General features: G+C 65.5%; 1 protein-coding gene across 1 annotated transcript; it reads right to left on the minus strand.

Annotated features, from left to right (window-relative positions):
- Positions 1 to 820: 820 nt before the first annotated feature.
- FIBCD1 (fibrinogen C domain containing 1) lies at positions 821 to 11235 on the minus strand. Its single transcript, XM_088525460.1, has 7 exons — positions 11134 to 11235; positions 6616 to 7092; positions 5554 to 5713; positions 5117 to 5253; positions 1412 to 1508; positions 1157 to 1336; positions 821 to 1080 (listed from the first exon to the last, which is right to left on the minus strand). Exons 1-7 carry the CDS (start codon positions 11203 to 11205, stop codon positions 821 to 823), a joined length of 1383 nt encoding a protein of 460 aa, XP_088381586.1. The 5' UTR covers positions 11206 to 11235.
- Positions 11236 to 20539: the final 9304 nt, after the last annotated feature.

Below are 20539 nucleotides of genomic sequence, written 5' to 3' on the forward strand. Positions count from 1 at the left end.
TGGGGAAGGGACGTTGCTGTGCGCAATGGGCAGCGCTGGCTGCTGCTGCGAGCCCTGCGCTGGGGCAGGGGGGAAAGTCACGTTCGGGACCCCGCGGCCGGCGCCAGGCACCGCTGAGCCCCGCGGGGTTCCTTTTGGAAAACCTTGGTGGGATCTGAGGAGACAAAGGGCTTGGGATATCGTCAGGAGCAGCGGATGGAGCGAGCTGGCTGCGCTCTCCGGCACCGGCGAGGAAGACGAGGGGCTGGGGAAGGTCCTGGCCGCGCGAGGGCTGGAGAGGAGCTCGAGTCCAGGCTCGCGGGCAGGAGGGCAGCGCTGCGCCGGCTGTGCCGAGCGCTCGATCCCATCTGCGCTGCCGCGTTCCAGCACGCTTCCCGCTCCGCTGCGTGGTCCGGGCGCTCCAAACTGCCCGGGGAGCAAGGAGAGGGTCTCAGCCAAGCGCTGGGGCCGTCTGCCCCGGGATCGCCCTCCTTTCGGCTGCGGGGTGGGACGGGGAGCAGCTCCGCGTAGGAACTGTGCAGCCGGGCCTGAGGCCCCCGGAGCAACTTCTGGCTGTCCCCGTCCATCTGCAGGAGTCTCCCCAGGGGACGCAGCAGGAGCGCGGCGCCCGCCGAGCCCAAATAGCACCGCGAGGGCCCAAAGAGAAGCCCCGGGGCTCTGCTCGCAGCCAGGTCCCCCTGACAGTTGCTGCTCGATCCGGGCGCTGGGGGGGATCCTTGTCTGTAGCAGAGGCGACAGGAGCCGAGTGTCTCCGGGGGGTGCGGGATGGGGGCTGGCACCAAGGACGGGGGTGACAGGGACAGGGGGTCGTGCCGAGCGGCTAGTTCTCCTCCCTGACGGGCCGGATCTTCATCTCGGTGAACTTGAGTGAGTACTGCCAGCCGGTCCAGGAGGACCACTCGATGCCGTCGGCGTAGGAGCTGTGGTGGCCCTTGAGGTATTGCCCGTTGAGGTTGGACGTGTGGCAGTTGCGGTACCACCAGGCGCCGTGGTAGAAGGCGGCGCAGTTGTTCTCCGAGTGGTCGTTGTCCAGGTCCTTGGTGGTGAACTTCATGCCGTTGTGCTTGAGGAAGGAGTCTCCTGCCGCGGGGGCCGCGAGAGGAGCCGTGAGCCGCGCGCCCGGAGCGCCGCCCGCCGCGGCCGCCGCGCCGCCTACCTGCCGTCCCCGAGTAATCCGCCACGGACACGGGGTATCCGTCCTCCTCGGCGTCCACGGAGAAGACGCCGACGCCGAAGGAGCCGTAGCGGGCGAAGGCCGTGCCGTTGTCGAAGTCCTCCAGGTCGACGCGCAGCTCGTAGCTCGCCTGCACCGTGAGCACGTGCAGCCGCTGCAGCCCTGCGGGGCGGCGCGGGGTCAGCGCGGCGCGGGGGGACGCGCGGGGACGCCATGGGGACAGGGATGGGGACGCACCTAGCCAGTGCTCGCCCGTGAGCTTCCCGAAGCCGTCCCGGTACGCCGCCCAGCCGCGGAAGAAGTTCACGGAGCCGTCCTCCCGCCGCTGGAAAACCTGCAGGACACGGGGCCGTTGGACACGGTGCAAATGAGCCCCTTTCCCGGCGTTACCGACGGCACCGCGAGCCCACGCGCCGGCCCCGCGGGGGTGCTGGGATGCAGCGGTGCCTGGAGCGGGCCGCGGCGCGCCGCTTTCCATGGATTCTCGTCAGGATTTCCTGCCCCAGGTTTCGCCCCGTTTTATCATCAGTCTTGGGTTTGATTTATTGACAGCAATCCAGCAAATGCTGCTCTGCGTCCAACCGTTTGAACTTAATTAAGCCTCCAGCCTGGGATTAATTGCGTTCAGATTGGCCAGTGCTGCCTGCCTGGAGGGCAGTGGGCCAAGGCAGCACAGGGGCCCTGGCACCCCCTCTGCGGTGCTCGGTTCTGGGGGCAAAAGGAAGGTTTTTGGGAAGCGGTTCTGGCTCTCCAAGGAGCTGGACGGGCGCTTTTGCCCGCTGCTCTGCTCCCCCGGCTCCGGCAGAGCCTCCTCATCCCGCTCCCGGCTTGTGCTCCGGCTCGCAGCCATCGGGAAGAGCCGCCTCTTGCTGCCGCCTCCCCAGGCTGCCTCTGCCCTCCTGCCATCCCGGGGGAGCCGCAGGGTGTCCCGAGCCGCCCCACGTCGCATCCTGGCATCCGCCACAGCCCCCAGGAAGGGCAGCGGGAGCCGCGTCCCCGCGCGGGGCTGTTGGATGCACCTGGGACATCCCAGCATCCCAGGACGCCATCCCGGGGCTGCACCCCCCCGCTCCATGCTGTACTTACCTTCTAGAATTAGAGCCTTAATTTTTATCCCCACGCTGAGCACTTGAGAAGCTGCCGCTAAGCCCATTTAAAGGGGCTTTCTTCGGGCTTGCCGAGCGAGGGGGGACGGCGCTCGGCTGGAAAGGGGCCCGAAGCTGATTTTCCCTGGGGAATGTCAGCTCCAATCGGCTCCGGCCGCGCGGGGAAGGGAGCGGCGGCAATACCCGCGCGCTCCTTTAATCGGCTTTGACTCGAGGTTGTAAATAGGCCAATTGCCCGCGCGGCGCTGGGCGACGCGTGCGGGGCACGTCTGCATTAGCCGAGCGATTACGGAGGCGCCGGGCGGCTTAGCGGGCAGCACGGGGCCGGCCCGGCGAGCGCCGCGCGGAGCCCTCGGAGCCCCCGTTCCCAGCGGGACGTTTGCTTTGCACCCCAGAGCCTGCGCCGCCGTCCCGCGTCCTTTTGGGTGCGGATGCAGCAAAGACGGCGCCAGGGTTTGGGGCGTCGGGGTCCAACTCTCGGCTTGCAGTGAGACGCGTTGCGCTCTTCCTCCACCTCCTCCTCCTCCTCGGTGTGCCCTGGTGTCCGCTGCTCAATGCGCTGCCCAGGAACAGGGCAAGGAGACAGGGGAGCAATGGGGAGACGTGGGGGGCTTGCGGGAAGGGGTTTGGGCACGGGGGAGCGCGCGGGACCCGCCGCGGTCGCCGCAGCTGCTTTGCTGCTCTTTACCTCCTCATGAAATATGCATCGCCCCCTCTTAAGCAAAAAGGATTTGCTTCCCCCTCTCTTTAAAGCTAAGGCTGAAATATTTATTTCCCCCTCTCCCTGCTACCTCTGGTCGCAGCAAGCTCACGGGTACAGATGGAGCCCGCTGTGAGAAAACAGGCCCAGGAAAACAGGGGGAAACGTGAGAGCTGCCGTGGGGTGACACCATTCCCTGCTCTGCCTCCCAGCTTCCAGCATCTGCTCCCACCATTGGGAGCATTTTTCTCCCCTTTCCTGCCCTGTGTCTCATTGCTTGGGTGCTCGCGGGGCGGCACCGCTGGCAGGGGCTTTTCTGCCCTTTCTGCCACTTGCCAGGGGCAAATCACCCTCCTGGCAGCAACGCGGGGCCCGTGCGCTGCCCCAGCTCCTCGCGGCCCCCGCGGAGCGTCTCGGGATCTCGGGAGCCGCTAATGACCGGGCTGGCAGGAGCCGCTCTCTAAGCTTCCCAGGGTGGCAGGTGTCTTGGAAAGCTGAAAGCTGTCACTTAAAATTACCACGGGCCTCGTCCTGCTGACAGAGCCTTTTCTTCCACCTCCTCTGGCTTTGCTGCTGCTCGCCAACACGCGCTGCTAAGACCCAGCATGGAAAATCAGCCGGAGAAGCCGCCGCGGCATCGATGCTTATGGGGCAGGGAGAAACCCTTGGAATGACTTTGCTTTTCAGCGCGGATCCGGTCAGGGACCCAAGTGCATCCCTGGGGCAGCCAGGGGGGTTCCCGAGCTGCTTTGCCTCTCCCACCCTCAATCCCTATTACTTTAATAAAGCGGCGGGAGGCGAGTGTCACCCCATGGGACTGTCCCCACGGCGAGGGGACACCGGGGCTGCGGCGGGGGGACGAGGTGGCCGCGGGGCCCGCGCGGCCGCAGAGCCTCCCTGCAGTCGGGCTTAGCTCAGCAGCTCCCCTGCGCCCCAGTCAAAATTGATTCAGCTGCTGCCACCGCGCTCACCCACCCACCCACATGCAAATAAGCCCAAATGTCAGGAGTAATCGCTCCCGAGGAGGAGGAGGAGGAGGAGGAGGGAGGTTTCCCGGGCTCTGCGGCAGCTCTGGCCTGGAGCACGGCTGAGTCAGAGCCCCGGGGCCCCAACGCGCTCCCTGTCCCGGGGAGATGCTGGACAACCCCCGGGTGCAGGTGCCGCTGCCAAACGGCCCCGGCGCAGGGAGGGGAAGGGAGATGAAGCCCAGCCGGGAGCCCCTGCTGCCCCGTCCCGTCTGCGCCGCGCGGTGCCCGCTCCGGACCGGCCCTTCACCTCCGAGCGGGCACTGCCGGACAGGGAATCGTTTCCTTTGCAGCCTGTGCAGCCCTGCGGGCAGCCTCCCGTGGCAGAGGCTCTGTGCAGCCCCCCGGCACCTCGCTGGTCCCCTGGGCTCGCTCTCCCGCAGCTTTGGGGCTGGGGGCTGCCGGGGGAGGCTGCGTGGGCCGAGTTCCCCAGGGCTCTTCCCGCCCGCGGGGTGGGCAGGACAGGGCCCCGCTGCAGCGCGGGAGCTAAGCTCCCTGCTCCCGGCACCGCGCAAAGCTGCTTAGGGGGATCGGATCGGGGGGGATTTGTCCCCGGGAGCGCCCAGCTGGAGGGGTGACCCCGGGGGCAGCGGCCTCTTCCCGCTCCTCCGCGCGGGCGGATGCTCCCGGGCTCCCCAGCTGCCTCCGTGGGGACTCCAGAGCCCGGGGCCACCGCGCGCCGCGAGCGCCACGTCCCTTCCCGGGCTGGCGCTGCCCCCCATTACTGTGATTACGGGGCCTTGACGTGCGCCTGGGCAAAGCGGATCGGACAGGGCGGGCGGCTTAATCAGCGCAGCATCGTCAGCGGAGCCCCGGGGCCGCGGGAGCGGGAGCCTTCCCGCAGCGGGAGCCTCCCTGTCCCCTTCTCTGCTGTGGGTCCCCCCTCCTGGCCGGGGCGCGGGTGGGAATTGGAGGTGACGGAGGGGCGAGAGGGTGCGAACGCTGCGGCTCCGGGGGCAAATTGCTTCCGATGTTTTGCTGGCGCAGCGGCTCCAACTCCTTCCATGGGAAGGGCTGGACTCCACGTCCCTGTCCCCACACGAGGCTCCCGGCGCTGTCCCCGCCGCCCTCCTCCTCCCCGGCTCCCAGCGGGGTATCCGGGGCCGCTCACCGTCCAGCCGCCGCCGTCCGTGCTCATGTCGCAGTAGACCTGGAAGCCCGAGGGGAAGTGCGTGGGGAAGATGGAGTAGATCCCGTCCTCCTGCTGCCCGCTCGCGTAGATGTCAAAGCAGTCGCGGGGCCGGGAGCCTGGGCAGGGGAGCAAAGAGGCTTCGTTAATTGGCTCATTTAGCGCCTCTGCACCGCGGCCGGTCCCTGCTGGCTCCTCGCTGGCACCGGTGAGCGATGCCCGAGCAGGGACAGCTCCCTGCATCCAGAGGATGCAGCAGGAAGGATACGGCATCGTGCCGGCAGCTCCGCGGCTGCGGCGCTCTTAAGCAAAGCGCCATTAGCACGAGGCTTCCCGGTGAATCTCAAATAAACGGGGAATGCCAAATAACCGGGAATCCCAAATAAACAGGGCGCCCAAGCGAGCGGGTCGGCTCTCACCGTTGGAGCAGCCGCGGGGCCGCGCGCCCCGGGCCGGCGCTCGCTGCAGGTCGGCCTTGAGCCGGGGCCGCGCGGCGCCGCGCTCGCGCTGCAGCGTGTCCAGCACGTCGCCCACCGAGCTCACCAGCCGCGCCGTGTTGCTCTGGCTCTCCGAGAGCAGCTGCGGGCAGGGACGCGGGCGGCGGGTCAGTCGCTGCCGTGGTCAGCGCCGCGTTCCCGCGCCCCGGCGCGAGGACGCTCCGGATCTTTGCAACGCGCCGCGGGGACGCGCGGCGGCTCGGCGAGGGGAGCAGGACGCCCGGGCCCTCCCCGCGGCGCTTGGCCCTGCGGTCCGGGCCTGGATGGCACTGAAGCTCCCGGGTGCATCCACAGCACCAGCCCGGCCCCCGGGGGATCAGGAGCCTCTCCGGAGGCCGGGCTCACCGGGTGCTTCGGAAATAGCCGTGTCCCGAGGCAGCCCCGGCGCGCGGGTGAGCTGGGGTGAGGCCAGGCGGGGCTGGCGCTGCCACCCGCATCCCGGGACCGGAGCTCATCCCGAGCTGCCGCCGGCTCCTCGCCTTCCTCCAGCATTTGGAAGAGCCCGAGGGCCGGAAACTCCCCCGATGCTGGGTCCCCCCAACAAGGGATGCCCATCCGGACCGGTGTGAGCACGGTGAGGCCGAAGGCTGCGGCGCGCGGGGAGGGTCATGGGGGGTCTGCGTGCGTGTGCGGGACACGTGGACACGGGGCGCTCCGGGACGCGCTGCGCATCGGCGCTGCCTGCCCTCCCTTCCATGCTGCATGGGGGAGTGAGCCCGGGAGAGCGTGCACGGAGCCCATGCCGGGAGGGAGCCCATCAGGCTCCAGGCCAATTCCTGGGTGAAGCAGGGAGAGAAAATCCCTATGGGAAGGTCCCTGTTTCCCAGAAGCAGCCCCAGAGCGGAATGGAGAGAACTGGGCTTTGCAAACGAGGACTTCAGACCTCTGCGTGTCACTCGCGGGGGCCTTTCCAGGACACAGGGATGGGCAGCGGGCACGGGAGCCGCGTGTTGGATCCGGGGCCGCGCGGGGCCGCGCACGCACCTGGATGAGCCGTCCCTGCTCGCTCTGCAGGGCGCTGAGCTCCTGCCCCATGGCGCCGTGGCCCTTCTTGAGGCCGTCGCACTCGGCGCGCAGCTGGGCCGCGTGCGTCAGCAGCTTGGCCACCTCGTCGGTCACGGTGGCCAGCAGGGCCCTCTGCTGCCCTTTGGTGGCCTTGGCCTCGGCGTCGTGCTCGCTGAGGGCCCGCAGCACCGAGGACTGGAGGCCCTCGAGGCGCGTGAAGCTGCCCGCCTGGTCGGGGCAGTTGGGGTCGATGAAGATGTTGATGCGGGAGCTGTCGGCCTTCTCGATGGTCACCAAGGCGTTGGCCTCCTCGGGGTTGGTGCTGATGACGGGCGGCGACTCGGTGACGGGCGGGTGGTAGTGGTTCATGAAGAGGATGGCGCCCGTCACCGTCACGGCCAGCAGGACGGCCACCGAGAGCAGGACGGTGCAGAGCATGTAGCCGCAGCTCATCCTCTGGGGACACAGAGACACGGGCGAGTGGCACCCGCGCGGCCCGCTCCGCATGGAGAGGGGACGGGAGGGGGGCTCTGGGGGACGCGGGTCCTGTGGGATTGGGACCCCGTGGTACCCAAACTCGCGCGCTCCTGGTGCTGAGAGGGGACGTGAGGACGGATGGAGGGGGATGCAGCCGCTGCGTGCCGAGCAGCCGCTGCGCATCCCCCGGGAGCCCGAGGTATGAAATAGTAACGAGCGGGAGCCGCGCGCTCCTGCGGGCAGGGATTATTCGGCACAGAGATACTCAGCGGCAGCCGCGGGAGCAGCCCCGGGGGGATGTGGGCACGGGAGAGAGCAGGAGGCAAAAGCAACGGGCAGAGACGTGGGGAGAGCCCGTGTTGTCCTGGGCATGTCGGGAACCCGCTCCAAGCATCTCCCCGCACGCCGGGGAGGAGCAGGGATGCTCGGGAAGCTCCCGGATACGCTCTGTGCCTCCTTGCCAAGGCCCCATAGTGTCCCTGGCAGCTTGGTGGGGTGGGAATGCGTCTTCCCACCAGGATCGATGCCATCCCGCTGCCTGAGCCGCCCATTCCCGCGGTGCCTCCCCTTCCCTTTACACCTGCAGGACAGCGGCCACCATCGTCCCCTGACCCCGGCCGTGGCGGCTGTCACAAGGAATCGCGGGGCTGGGCGAGAGCTGCCGATTCAGAGAGACAAAGACTACTTTCCCCGGGAAGGAGGAGAAAATTGCTGCATCTGCAAAGATTTCGCCAGCCCTGTCCCCTCCCGCGCACATGGATCAGGAGTGACACCTTCCTTCAAGCACCCTTCATTCCCGCTCCCGCTCCCGCTCGCGTCGAGGAGAGCTGGGATGCGGCGGCAGCGCCTGCTCGGTGCCCGGGTGCTCCTGCTGGGAGCCCTGCGGGGCGGCCGGGTCCTTGTCCTGCCCCTGCGCTGGCAGGGACCATCTCAACAGCCCCAGGCTGATGGGCACTAAAAGGAGATGTCAAAGACAATAAGGGAGGCTCGTGGCGAGGAGATGGGTACCGAGTTCAGCAGCCGTGAATGTCCTGCCCCGAGGGGACGCCGGGTGCCACCCCGGGAGCAGGGATGTGCCTGGGCACCGAGGGGGACACCGCGATGCTCCCGCGGCCGAACGGAGCCCAGGGAGGTCCCTGCCTGCACGGGTGGCAATGGCCAAGGGCCTGGGCTCTCTGCTGGGTCCTTGCGAGGGGAAGATGCCACCTGGCCACAGCATCCCGAATCCCCCTGCGTTTCCCGGGCACGTTGTTCCCTGGCAACCCGCAAAGGGCAGAGCAGGGGAAGAGGCAGCCGGGGCACCGAGAGCGCTCCGGGGTGGCTGGAGTTATCCATGACCCCCACGCGGCAGCCCCTGCGCTGCCCCCGTCCCCACCGCACGGCCTTGGGCGCGTGGGCTCCTCATGGAGGGTTTTGGCCAGCGGAGAGGTGGCACCTCCTGGTTGCCTGGTGGCCCCCACAGCTCCTGGTGTTCTCCCTGCCACCAGGCTTGGTGTCCTGATGTCTCCACGTTGCGACTCCCTAAGGAGACTGGGGCGCCAGCAGCAAGGCCGAGAGGTGCTTGGGAAGGGGCGCATGGGGCACTTGCCAAGCTGCTCTTTGTGCTGTCTGGGGCGCACCCGTGGGACCTTCTCCCAGCACAAAGCTCCGTGTGGGTCCCCGCGTCGGGCTGTTTCCTTGGGACATTCCTGCTCGGGGAGCTCAGGGCACCTCTGCTGCCGAACGGGGGGACCCGGCACCGGTCGCGATGGCCGTGCGGGGGGCAGCAGATCCCGCTCCTGCCCAGGGCCCCTCCGCTCATCCGTGCATACAAATCCTGGGAGCGGGGGCCTCGGATCTGACGGCTGATGGTCACGGAGCCAGGTCCGAGCGCAGTCACAGCGGATTAGCTCTTCCCCACACTTGCCTTTGGAGCCGTTGCTGGCAGACGGCACTGGAGGAGAGGCAGGAGCCAAGCCAGGCTCTCCGCTTCCTTGGGCACATGTGGCCATCCAGGGAGTCCACCCAGATCCGCAGGGGCAGGTTCAGACAAGGGATCCTGCTCCTTTTCGGACATAATTGTGAAAGGTTTGGAGCATCCTGGAGAGCCAGCTCAAGCAAGAACTCCTCTGCTGCCACCCCCTAGCAGCCCTTACGGCCTCTCTGTCCCATGGTGCAGGGTCCCCGCTGTCCTCGTGGCCGCTGCGTGCTGGGCTGGGGGTCTCAGTGCCCCCAGCACCCATCACTCCTCCGCTCCTGCCCAGAGCGCGCGCAGCCGGAGCCGGCTCGTGCTGGAGCAGGGCCGGGATGCGGATGGGACCCCCCTGGACCACGCGTGGAGAGCGGTGTTGGGCAATGCCGAGCGCGGCCGTGGGAGATGCTCTTCAAGACGCTCATCCCTTGGGGTTTTCCTTAGCCCAGCTGCCGTGTTGCCGTGCTCCATCCACAAGCAGCCCCAGCGCCCGCCCTTCGTCGCTCCAGGGCTGCTCCAGCAGCTCGTTTGGCCTCCCCGATGCTCATCCTCCTCTGCCTCGCTTGCCCGCAGGGCTGAGCATCCTTGCTGGAGAGGAGGACGCTTCGCTGCCCAGCTCTGCCGCGAGCAGCTCGGTGCAGGGCCGCGAGCGCCGCGTCCCCGTCCCTTGTGGGGTGACAGGGCCAGAGAGGCGCGCGGGGCCGGATCGCCCTCCCTCTGCTTCCCACCTCATCCTGGAGCCCAAAAAAACCCTTCGCTTGTCCCCCAGGGTGCAGATGCAGCACGGATTGAGCCTCCTGTTCTCATGACCTGCTCTCCCTGTAATGCAGAGCCTGCCTGGTGCTGCCCCGGGCTGTGCTGGGCAGCCCTGCACGGGCACTGGGGCTGGATCCATCCCTCCCGGGCCAACCCCAGGCCTTTCCCGAGCACAGAGTGCTCGGGCTGAGCGCGGGTAGCCGGGATATTGATGTGGCTCTGGCTGGATGGCTCCGACTGTGGCAAGGATGGGCTCCGGAGCCGCACTGGGAAGGGAAGATGATCACGGGGTTTCCCTCTCGCCGGGATCGCTGCCCTGGGTGGGCACCCTGTCCAGCAAAGCGAGGGAGCCGGGCACTGCTCCGGCAGCACTGCGGCAGCGAGGGAAGAGGGCTCGGAAACGGACGGACAGAAGGGACAAGTCGAGCAGAAGTCTGATCCCTGCATTGCTGCAGGGTCCAAGCTTTGGAGGCAGGGAGACAACGAAGCAGGGGCACCAGGGAAGAGCGCCTGAACTCCCAGGTTGTCCCCAGTGCCCACGTCAGGTGCTGGAGCACGCAGGCACAGGAGACTCCCAGGGTGTCCCCTGCCTCCCCAATCCCATCTCCACCTTTTCGGCTCTTTCTCTTTGCTCAAGGGCTCCCTCGCTTTGTCCCGGCTCTTTGCACGAAGGTGTCGGGAACGCTCATCCACGCACCACGCAGCCCTGCCTGTGCCCGGAGCAGCCCCGCGCGGCCCCGCGGCCTCGCGCAGACCACGCGTGGGTCCCCGCCGCTACCTGCGCGCGCGGCCCGAGGTGCTGGCACACGTGCGCTCGCTTGTGCAAGCGGCTCCAGCACGTGCCCAAACCCCCGTGCGCTGCAAAACACGCTCGGCGAGCCCACCGCAAGCCCGTGCTGCCCCCCCGAGCCGGGCGGGCTACCGGCTATAGGGGTGGTGGAGAGGGACCGTAAATGAGGAGGGCCGGCTGGGTCTGCAGCGCAGCATCAGGACGCAAAATCCCCTCTCAAAGGTTATTTAAGCTGTTCAAACGTGCAGCAGTTAATCAGAGGCGCGTGTGACAGCAGCGGCGTCTTCCCCGCTGCCTGTCTAACGCGCAGCCACTCAGCCACAGAAGGATGTGACACCCGCTGTAAATAAACAAACTAAATAACGCAGGGAGGGGAGGAAAGCGGGCGCTGCTCGGGGGGTCCCGGGGGCCGCTTCGCCCCTGGGCAGGGGGGACGGGGGCTCCGGCGCCGCAGGGAAGTTACTCGGGGATCGGGGTTTGCGGCGGGGGGGGGTCTCCGAGCGCCCCCCCGGGCCGGTCCTACCTGCGCCTTCTCCTGCTGCCCGTCCTCGAGTTGCGCCGCTCCGCCCATGGTTTTCCAGCGGTCGTTGCCCATCGCGCCGGGCCCCGCGATGCGCCGCAACTTTCCGCCCGAGCCCAAGTCCCCGCCGGCCGCCCCCGCCTCGAGCCCTCCCGCCCGAGCCCCCCCCCCACCAAATCCCCGCAGCCCAGCCCGAAAAAAAAAAAAAAAGGACAAAAATAATCGAGGAATGTCCCCCCCGGCGGAGCCGCCGCGCTGCCCGGCTCGCCGCGGCGGGGAGGGAGGGACGGGAGGAAGAGGAGGGAGGAGGGAGGCAGGACACGGGCACGGACACGGGGGTGGATCCTCCCTCCCGGCAGCGCCGCCCGCCCGCGCCCCCTCCCCGAGCCGCCGCTCGCCCCCTGCCCCCCCTGCTCGCCCGATCCCCCCGGTCCCGGTTCCCCCCGATCCCCCCGGTCCCGGTTCAGCCGCACATCGGGGCCGCCCCGGGACCCCCCGCCGGGATCCCAGCGGCCCCGGATCAGCCCTGCCCGGGCTCGGCGCTGCCCCCCCGCAGCTGCCCAGATGTGCGGGCACAGCTGGAGCCGCAGGAAGGGCAGGGGCTGCTCCTCGGTCCCCCGGGCAGCGTTGGGGACAGGAGGGACAGACCCCCCAGGCTGGGTGCCCGGCCGCCTGCCCCCATCTCCAAGGTGCCGCCCAAACCCTGGGGGTCCAGTCGTGCCCCCCGGGAGGCTGCCGGGCTCCCATTCACTGCACAGGGGCCACAGGCAGAGCACGGGGAGGCCCTGGGGACAGTCCTGGAACTTTGGCACCAAAGGGTCGCTAAAGCCCCGGGAGCCTCCAGCAAAACTCAATGTCCGGGTGGAAAGGAGACGAGGGGCAGGCAGGAGCCCCGGTCCGCAGGACTCGTGCCCACACGTGTGGGGACACCGGCGCGGTGCAGAGGAGCAGGGGACCTGCTGGCTCCCGTGCAGGAACCGCCGATCGCGCTGATTTACTGCCCCGCGCCGGGGGCCGACGTGGTTTCCTTTACGGTCCCTCTGAGGCTCCTGTCTTTAATCTTTTGTTTGCTGCTGTGTGACCTGCAGGCAGCGGCGCTGCTGAGAGGCTCCGGCAGGAGCATCACGCGGACAGGGCCCCTCTCCAGGACACACAGGCCCTTTGGGGATGAGGTAGGAGGATGCCAGGAATGGGGCCAGGGGGCAGGGCAGCTCCGGGGCTGGAGGGCATCCCTGCCCCGGGCTCGAGTCCCTGTGTGCGTCCTGGCCAGGTTCAGATCCTGCCTAATCCTGGATCGCTTTGTGTGGCTCTACATGGAGCTGCCAGGTTCTGAAGCCCCTTTCCCTTCCCACTGACAGTGTTAAGGGATTGACCTTCATGGCTGAGACTGTCCAACTCATCTCACCAGTGGCATCTTTTCGTGTCCCCCCACCTCAAGCAGCCAGACCCAGCCTGGCTCGCTCTGCCTTTTTGGAAGCAGGAGGCCGGGAGCGCCTGCGAAGTTATTTTAACATAACTCCAAACAATAAAAACTCATCATTAAAAAGAAATGCATCTTGGCTTCGCACGGCCTGGCAGCGCGGGGAGGAGTGATTCAGTGGGCTTGTCAGCCCGCGGTGCTGGGCACGCCGAGCTGAGCAACTGGCCCCTCTCCAAGCCCAGCAACTCATTTTCTGCAGATGGAGCCAGGGCCGTGGAGCGGGCGGACGTTTAATTTGCAACCCAGCCTACCTTGACACCAGCCCATAACATAATCGCGGAGGCCGGGGCGAGCGGCACGGGCAGCTCGGCCAGCCGCACCGCGTGGCAGCGCTGGGACGCCCGCGGCAGCTCCGAGCAAGGGCTCGTGGCCCAGCAATGCCCACGCACGGGCCCCGGCCGTGTACAGCCCCATAGAGGTGTCCGCGGTTTGAGGGCTCCCCGGAGCGCGCAGGGTTAGCCCTGTCCCTGCCCGTTCCTCAGGCTCCCCTGCAGGGACGGGGCTCCAATGAGGGCAGGGACCGATGGAGCTGCAGGGACACCGGCCTCGCCGCTCCTGCGCCCGCATCCCTGCTCACCCCTAACGCAGCTGGCTGTGTTTAGCCTCAAAATTTTGTCATGAAAAGCATCCTCGGGCAGCGGCCCCGGTGATGTGATGGGGCCGTAGGGTAGCGGGTGCTCAAGGGGAGCCCACACGGGACGCGGGATGGGCAGTGTCCTCGCCCGGCCGGCGCTCGCCACGGAGTGGAGATGGGGCTCTGCACCCACCTAATCCATCCGGAGATGGAGCGCGTGACGCACGTCCCTGGCTGTGGCCTTGGGGCGGACACGGGAGGCCGGTGGGATGCGAGGAGGCCGGGAGGCACCGCGGGAGCTGCAGCGCTCGGTGCGGCTGCCTCGGCCCTGGCACGTCCGCTGGCGCTGCCGCAGGGCACGGGCTGCACCAGGGGCAGCGCATGACCCACCCCAGCCCGTATCACATCCACGCACTCAAACCAGGCGCTTTCTGTTTTTCCTTTCTTTCTCTCTGAAGATGCCGACTTCCATCCTGCAGCTCAAGACAGCGCCCGGCGTTGCAGTGCCCGGGATCCAGCGGGATGGGAGCGCTCCAGGGAGCAGGACCCTGGCAGATGGGGCTCATCCATCCCCGAGGGCCCTTCAGCCTCCGTGTCCCCCAGGGTATCGCGGGGCCGGAGCAGACGAGGGCAGCAGCGTCTCACGGGCAAAGCGCCTCCAGGGAGGCCGCCGGAGCCTCCCCGAGCGGCGGCGCCCGCTCTCCCTCCTTGGCCGCGCGCCCCGTGGCCGCCGCGCGCCCGCGGCGTCAGGCATCATCATCGTATTAATAATGAAAGGGCAGCTCCTCGGAGAGCCGCGGCCCCGCGTCGCGGCCGGGCGCGCTGCATGCAGAGGAGGCACGTGAGCCTCCTGGCAAGTAGCCCCACGGAGCCCCCTCCACCCCGTGGCCCCTGCCCTGCGCCTGGCTGGGGAATACCCAACGTGGGCAGCGCTCGCGGGCGCTCGCTGGGCCCCAAGTCCATCTGCAGGAGCCGGCCCCTGTCCTGGTCCCGGTTCAGGTCCCGGCTGTTCCCCCCGCCGGCCGCTCCGTGCTCGGCACTGGCTGGGTCCCTTCCCCTGTGAGCGCAGCAACTCCCACTGCCCCTAGCTGCAACCCCCGCTTTTATTCCTTTCTTTTATTTTTTTTTCCCTGCTCGCTGTTTCTCTTCCACAGAGGAATATTGATTGGAGCTGATTTGCCGTAATCCGCCGTTGCTGGGAAAAGTTGGCAGCCCGAGTGCCCCGCACGCCAGCCAGAGGCTGGGATCCCTCCCGGCTCCCGCCTCGCGGCTCTGCCCGGTGCTGGAGCCGGCTGCTCGCGTGCACCCTGGGAGAAGGGAAGACCTTGGCGCGCGGATGGAGCATCCTCCGCTGCGGTGCAAGGGGTTCAGCGGTGCCCAGGGTGCGAATCCTGCCCCCAAAACCCCTTCCCCTCCCCAGGCTTGTGCCCCCCCCAGCCCTGCACGCTCAGGCCGGCTGAGCATCCCAAGCGTCGGTATCCGAGAGCACGGGGGGCTGATGAGGGGCCATTTGCACGGCTTGGCGGGGGGGGACGGCAATTTCACGCCCCCCCAGGGCCTCCCGTGGTCTGGAAGGGGCTCGGTGCCGGCTGCCCGGGGGCTCGGGGCCAGGCTCGCCGCTGGGCACCACTTTGCCACCGCGGCCGCCCGTCATCTCCGGCTGCGCGGCCGCGCTCTGCCTCGCCATCTACAGCTAATGACGGCAAATGGGCTGCGGCTTCCAAAGGCAAGGGAGGAAAAAATGAAACAGGCAGCAAAAAAAGAAAAAAATCCAGGAAAGATTTTAATGTAAAGCCTTCTCCTGCATGACGACTGGCCGCTTGGGCCATCTGGAGGAGTGTGAGCAGGGAAGGGGAGGCCGCGGGGATTCTCCCGAGCCCCTTTGCCGGCTGAAGCTCCGGCAAAGCGTTCCCGTTTAATCGCTGTGCGTCCAGGAAAGGTGATTATGCGTCCCCATGCAAGGAGCAATAACACCGGGCTTTATTGCGAGTGATTAATTCAGCGGCTTAATTGAAACGGCAGGGGCAGCTCGGGAAGGCGCCATGCGGAGCATCCCTGGCTCCCTGCGTCCGGGCAGGCAGCCGCCCCAACGCGCTCGGCCCAGGAAGCCCAAATCCAGCTGGGAACGGTGCCACCGGCCTGGCCGTTGGCAGCTCGGAGCATCCGGCATCCTAAAAGCTGGATGTCTCCTAGCAACTCCCAATCCAGCCTCCGCTCGCCCGAACCCGGCCGGCGGCCTCAGCACCTGCGGTGCCCACGGAGGCTGCGTCGGAGCCCACCGGGACCGAGCAAAACCCCTCACCCCAGCTGCTTCTTCGGCTATGAATAAAAATATTTTTAAACTGTCTTCATATTTAGGGTCTTGGGAAATCTGTCCCAAGATCATGTGCCCCTGGAAAGGGCGAAGCAATTCTCTTAAACATATTTTCTTGTGCTTTGTCTAAACTCTGGTCTTAAACCCACTGAATTGAAATTTTGAAGCAGGGGGGAAGGAGAATATCTTGCGGGTTTGTTGCTGTTTCTATTTTCTTATTGCCAAATAAAATACAATTAAAGCAACATTTCATATGCCAGCCAACATAACCAGCGCTGCTTTTCCGAGGGCACTTTGCTGTGCCAGCCAATGGGGACAACCGCTGCGGGAGCGCTCGGCCCCCGCGGCTGGAGGGGGATTCACAGCAGCAGCATCTGAGGGCAAAACAGAGGGATTTTTGGTCCTTCTCAGTGGAAATCTCCTATTTGCAGAGCCGGCCTGCAGCGCTGCTCTGCCATCCTGCTGGGAATGGACTCGGGGTCCTTTGCAAGCACCCAGTGTCTCCCAGTATTCCTGATTCCCAGCAGTGATTCCTAGTGGGTCCAGGCCCCAGCACGGCCCCTGGATGGGGATGGGAAACTCGGCTCCAGTGTCCGAGCCCCTTTGGAGCAGTCCCGGCTCCAGACATCAGCACAGGGAGCAGCGGCACCGCCGGCCCGTGGCTCAGCGGCTGCCTGCTCCGAAATCCCCGTGGAAATTGGATCGGGGGCAGCGTCTGCCGTGAGAATATTAAATCAGACCCGGAGCGGCGGCCCGGAGCGACACGCCTGGCAGTGGAAAACCGAGGTGGATCCCATTACAGGTTCTCTCTGCCGGTTTAAAGGCAGAGGTGTCACAGCGATGTCTGGTTTGTCACGGAGTAAATTGGACCTTCTCCTGGCACTGCCGGGAAGGAGGGCAGGGAGAGGGCTGGGGAAGCTGCCCCAGCCAAGCCTTGAGCACTTGCAGCTCATCACAGTGATGGGGCTTTGATGCTTCCGATGCACAGGCTCGGAGACGCTCTGGATGCGGCTCATGGAGCGGCAGCCGGTTGCCCCAAGCTCATGTCCCTCTCCCCATCCCTGCTCTTGCTCCAGCCCTGCATGGCCGAGGTTTGGATAACACACACCAAGGAAGTCAATTAGCAAATGAGCTGTAAGGGGCTCCTGTGTCCACCCGGGTGATCGGTTTAGCTCAGTGCCCAGTTGGGGTGACCATCTGGAAGCTTCTGCCGCTGGCTTAGCCATCATTTATCCTCCTGATGGGGGACACCAGCAGCGCTCGGGTCCCCAATGGGCTACTGGAGACAGGGCACAGGCTCCAAGTTTGCTCCCAGCACCCACATGGGTCTGGAGGAAAAGTGGAGGAAGAGCCATGGGAGCAGCTGTGCCGGGAGCATCCCAAACGGAGACAGATCGGGGGTCCCGTTGGAGCAGCTCATGCCACCATCGGGGTGGATGGATGGATGGACGGACAGACAAGTTAATGGAGATATGGAAGGTGGGATGGACGGATGGATGATGTAGGCTTGGACAGATGGACATCGGACAGATGGACGGGCAGCCCTGTGCCCAGCCAGAGTAGGGTAGCAGGGAGGCCAGGCAGATGAGACTCGTTAGCAAACGAGGTAGCCTCAGGTTACACCAGCAAGCCCATTAGGAGGGTTTATAAGGGGAGGGAGGGTGGCCAGTGGGGCTGGCTGCTGGTTTTAGCTGAGATGCTGCTTTTGTGGGACAGGAGGGTCTAAGTGCCTGCTAGTTAATTAGAAAGGCTTGGGGGAGATCTGTGCTGGTTGGCCTCACTTGTGAGCAGCCTAATGTGATGAGCAATTAGGGAGTGGTAGCTTTTTAGCTGGAATCATTAAGCTGGGGATGAGCTTGGTTGGGCAAAGGGGCTTTCTGGCTCTGCTGGAAACCTGTTGGTCTATGGCTGACCCGGCTGTTCCTTGTCCCAGGGCCCTGTCCCCAGCCTCGAGGACATGGATGGAGTGTGTGCCCTGGGGACAGCCACAGCCCAGCAGTCACCCGTGCTGGGTCACTGCTGTCCCAAGGCCATGAGCTCCATGCAGGGACATCTGCTCTGGGGCAATGCTCCTGCCTCACCCCATCTCGCTGTCCTGGAGCCAGGATGTGGCTTTTCCCCCCAGGTAAGAGCTCTGTGGGGGCAGAATCTGCCAGGTTTCTCTCTGCCCTCCCTCATCCTCTCCTTTCTGTCCTGCTTTGGCTTAACTCCGTGCAGCTCTGCAGCGTCCGGCCCCAGCGTGGCTAGTTGGCATCGCCTGCACTGTGTTTATGGCAGCGTTAATTAAATGCTCTCTGTAATCAGAGCTGCACATGACCCTGCTTGCCGAGCCGAGGTTGTGCTCTAATGTGCCATCGCCCAGGCAGAACATGACTGTCGCCGTCCTGGGGAATTTCTAATAGAGATTTACTTATCCCTAGCCTCCCATTTCTCTGTTCCATGACATTTTGCAAAGTTCAGGTTTACAAAATAAGCCAGTACAGAGAGAGCCACTCCAGGCGTTATCTCCACGGCACGTGCTGGTTGCTGCTCCGCAGAGCCTTGGCCCAACGCTGGTGCAATGTGCCCCGGCCTCTGTCCCTCGCAGTGCACAGAGCCCAGGGACACCAGCCCAGGGCCATGCAGCTAGTGGCACCACTCGCTGGCAGAGCACGAGCATCCGTGCAGCGCTGGCCCTCCTTGAACGGGCGCAGGGGGTGCCACATCAGCACAGGATCCTCACGTGCCTCCCTGTGCCCTGATGGCAGGAGGACTTTGTGGCTGTGCTGATTGCGGCGCATTGAAATGCGGATGGAGTCGTGCGGCTCAACCTGCCTCTAATCCCGTCTTGGATGCGGCTGCAGCGGGAGCCCGAGGGGGAGGCAGCGCGTTGGACCCGCTGCCCCCGAGGACGCGGCACGGACCATCATGGGAGGAAGGCAGCGCTGCCAGTGCCGCTGTTCCAAGGGTGCAATTTGGGGTGCTCGGCTGCTTTTAAGCAAGTGTGGCTAAAAGCCGGCGTGGCGGCAGCGGCGCACGCGGTCGGCAGCCGGGCTGCTGGCAGAATCCGGTTAGCGCCTGACGGCCTCCCTGCATTTGAGCTACAGGCAGAAAAGCCCATTTTAATAAAGAGCTCACGGGGGAAGCTGTCTGCTCCATGCTGATGAGGGAGCACGTGTGCCAAAGCAGCGGGCCGGGGAGCGGAGCAGCCGGGCCGGGAGAGCTCCGGAGGTTTCTGTCCAGCTGCAGATCCCCCTGCACCCGTCTCCGTTAGCAGGTCCCCAAAGGCAGGTGAGTCCTCGGGGACGTGCGGCTACTTGTCCCTCTGCAAGGGTGATGATGGGAGAGGTGGTGATGGGAGGAAGGTGGCAGGTGACCTGCAGGCAATGTGGTCATGGCAGGAGGCTCCGTGTTGCTGGATTTAGCCACTCGGCAGCTGGAGTTGCTCTGCTCTCAGCATCACCATTGCCGAAGGAGCGCAGGAATCGGGCAGGTTGCCCCACCTCTGGCCCATGCAGTGCAGAATAACACAGACCAGCAGGCCAAGGGGGGAAAATAAGCAGGTCCCGGCTGCCCAGAGGGATCCTTCCCACCCGACCATGCTGTGGATGGCGACAAGTCCCCTCTGATGCTGCAGATCGGCCACCGAGCTCCGCGCCGGCCGCTCTCCTCGCCTGGGGCTGCGGAAAAGGGGCCTGTGCCGCTCTCGCACACCTCGTTCCTGCCTCCGTGCCCGCCTTGTCAGCTCTGATCAGCAGGAGGATCAGTCGGTCCTGCTCTCCCTCTCCAGATTTAATTAACAGGCCTTTCATCTCTACCCTGAAGGAATCTGCTATCTTCTGTCTTCTTAATTAACGTTCATTAAGCAAATCAGAAGAACGTTTTCTCCTCGCCGCCTGCAAGGTTCTTAACCCTTGCGAGGTGCCAGGTTTGTGTCGCCCCGTGCCAGCGTGGCCAAGGCTCCCTGGTGCTCCCTGCGCTTCCTCTCCTCCAGGCCTGCACCCCGGGGGTGTCCCCCTATTCCCAGAGCAGGGGACAAAACCTCTCCAGCACAGAAGGCTCCAGCTGCTGGAGGAGCTGGGGGCGAATCCCGGCTTCGATCGCTCTTTTGAGCATCCGTGTTCAAGGTCTTTCATGTCCGGGAGAGGCGAGGGAGCTGCTTGTAACTAACTGGTCACGCGTCTCCGTGTGGGGATGGTGGTTGTCTACAGCAGGGCTGTGCTTGAAGGCTTCGTTGTGAGAAGCCAAACCTGGAAGGTGCCTGAAACCAAGGGCAGCTGATTCCGGATATCCTATCCTTGCAGAAAAGGAGATTATGGGGGTTATTCCTGCCCCTTCTCCTGGAGGATGGGGTTAGACATGGTTTCTCCCTTGTCCTTCGTGGGGGAAGGCTGTGACCGAAATGGGCTGTCATGAGCGGCTCCTGCTGCTGGATGTGGTACCTGGTCACCACCAGCTCCTGCCCAGGCCTGACCACATCTGCTGTCCCCTTGTGTCAGGGTGGGCTTTGGGGGAGAACATGAAAGGAGGAGGTTTCCTGACATTGGAGGTAGATCAGCTCTCGGTCACCTCCTCTTCTCTCAGCTGGACCCCTCTTTGGAGAGGGAAAGGATGGGCCCAGATATGGGCTGCCTGGTGTGCACAGCATGGAGAAATCCCCCCTGGAAGGTGGCAAAGCCGTAAAACATGGGAGACCCTTTCCAGCCAGGCACTTTGCAGCCTCAGCACCAGGGAGGAAGCAAAACACTGAGCCTGCCCACAAGCCCTGTTGGGGCAGGATGTGACACCCCTTCCTCCCTGCTCCCTTTAAAGCTGGTGGTGGTGATGTGCAGGCGCAATTATTTAACCAAAACCCTCCCCATCCTCCCCAAAAGGTGACAGCGGGTTTGCCGGGGGCCGCTCGCTCCCAGGGAGCTGATGCAGAGCTCCCCGGCGCTGGGAAATGCGCCCTTCCCGGCGGAGCTGGCTCCGGCTGTCAGAGCCTGGGTCAATATATGTTAATGGGGCTTTGAAACGGCAGCGCCGCAGGAGCCGCTGCCCCGGACCTCTGATTCACAGCTCC

Source organism: Tinamus guttatus, unplaced genomic scaffold (genome assembly GCF_059628265.1).
Source record: "Tinamus guttatus ecotype Peru unplaced genomic scaffold, ASM5962826v1 Tinamus_guttatus_pri_ptg000226l, whole genome shotgun sequence".
Taxonomy (NCBI): Eukaryota; Metazoa; Chordata; class Aves; order Tinamiformes; family Tinamidae; genus Tinamus; species Tinamus guttatus.

Excerpts from the sequence above, each read along its gene's own strand:
- FIBCD1 (XM_088525460.1), bottom strand. The coding sequence starts at position 11,205 with ATGGGCAACGACCGCTGGAAAACCATGGGCGGAGCGGCGCAACTCGAG. Across the intron at positions 5,254-5,553 it reads GCCCCGCGGCTGCTCCAACG|GCTCCCGGCCCCGCGACTGC; the intron begins GTGAGAGCCGAC and ends TCCCCTGCCCAG. Across the intron at positions 1,337-1,411 it reads CACGGGCGAGCACTGGCTAG|GGCTGCAGCGGCTGCACGTG; the intron begins GTGCGTCCCCAT and ends GCCGCCCCGCAG.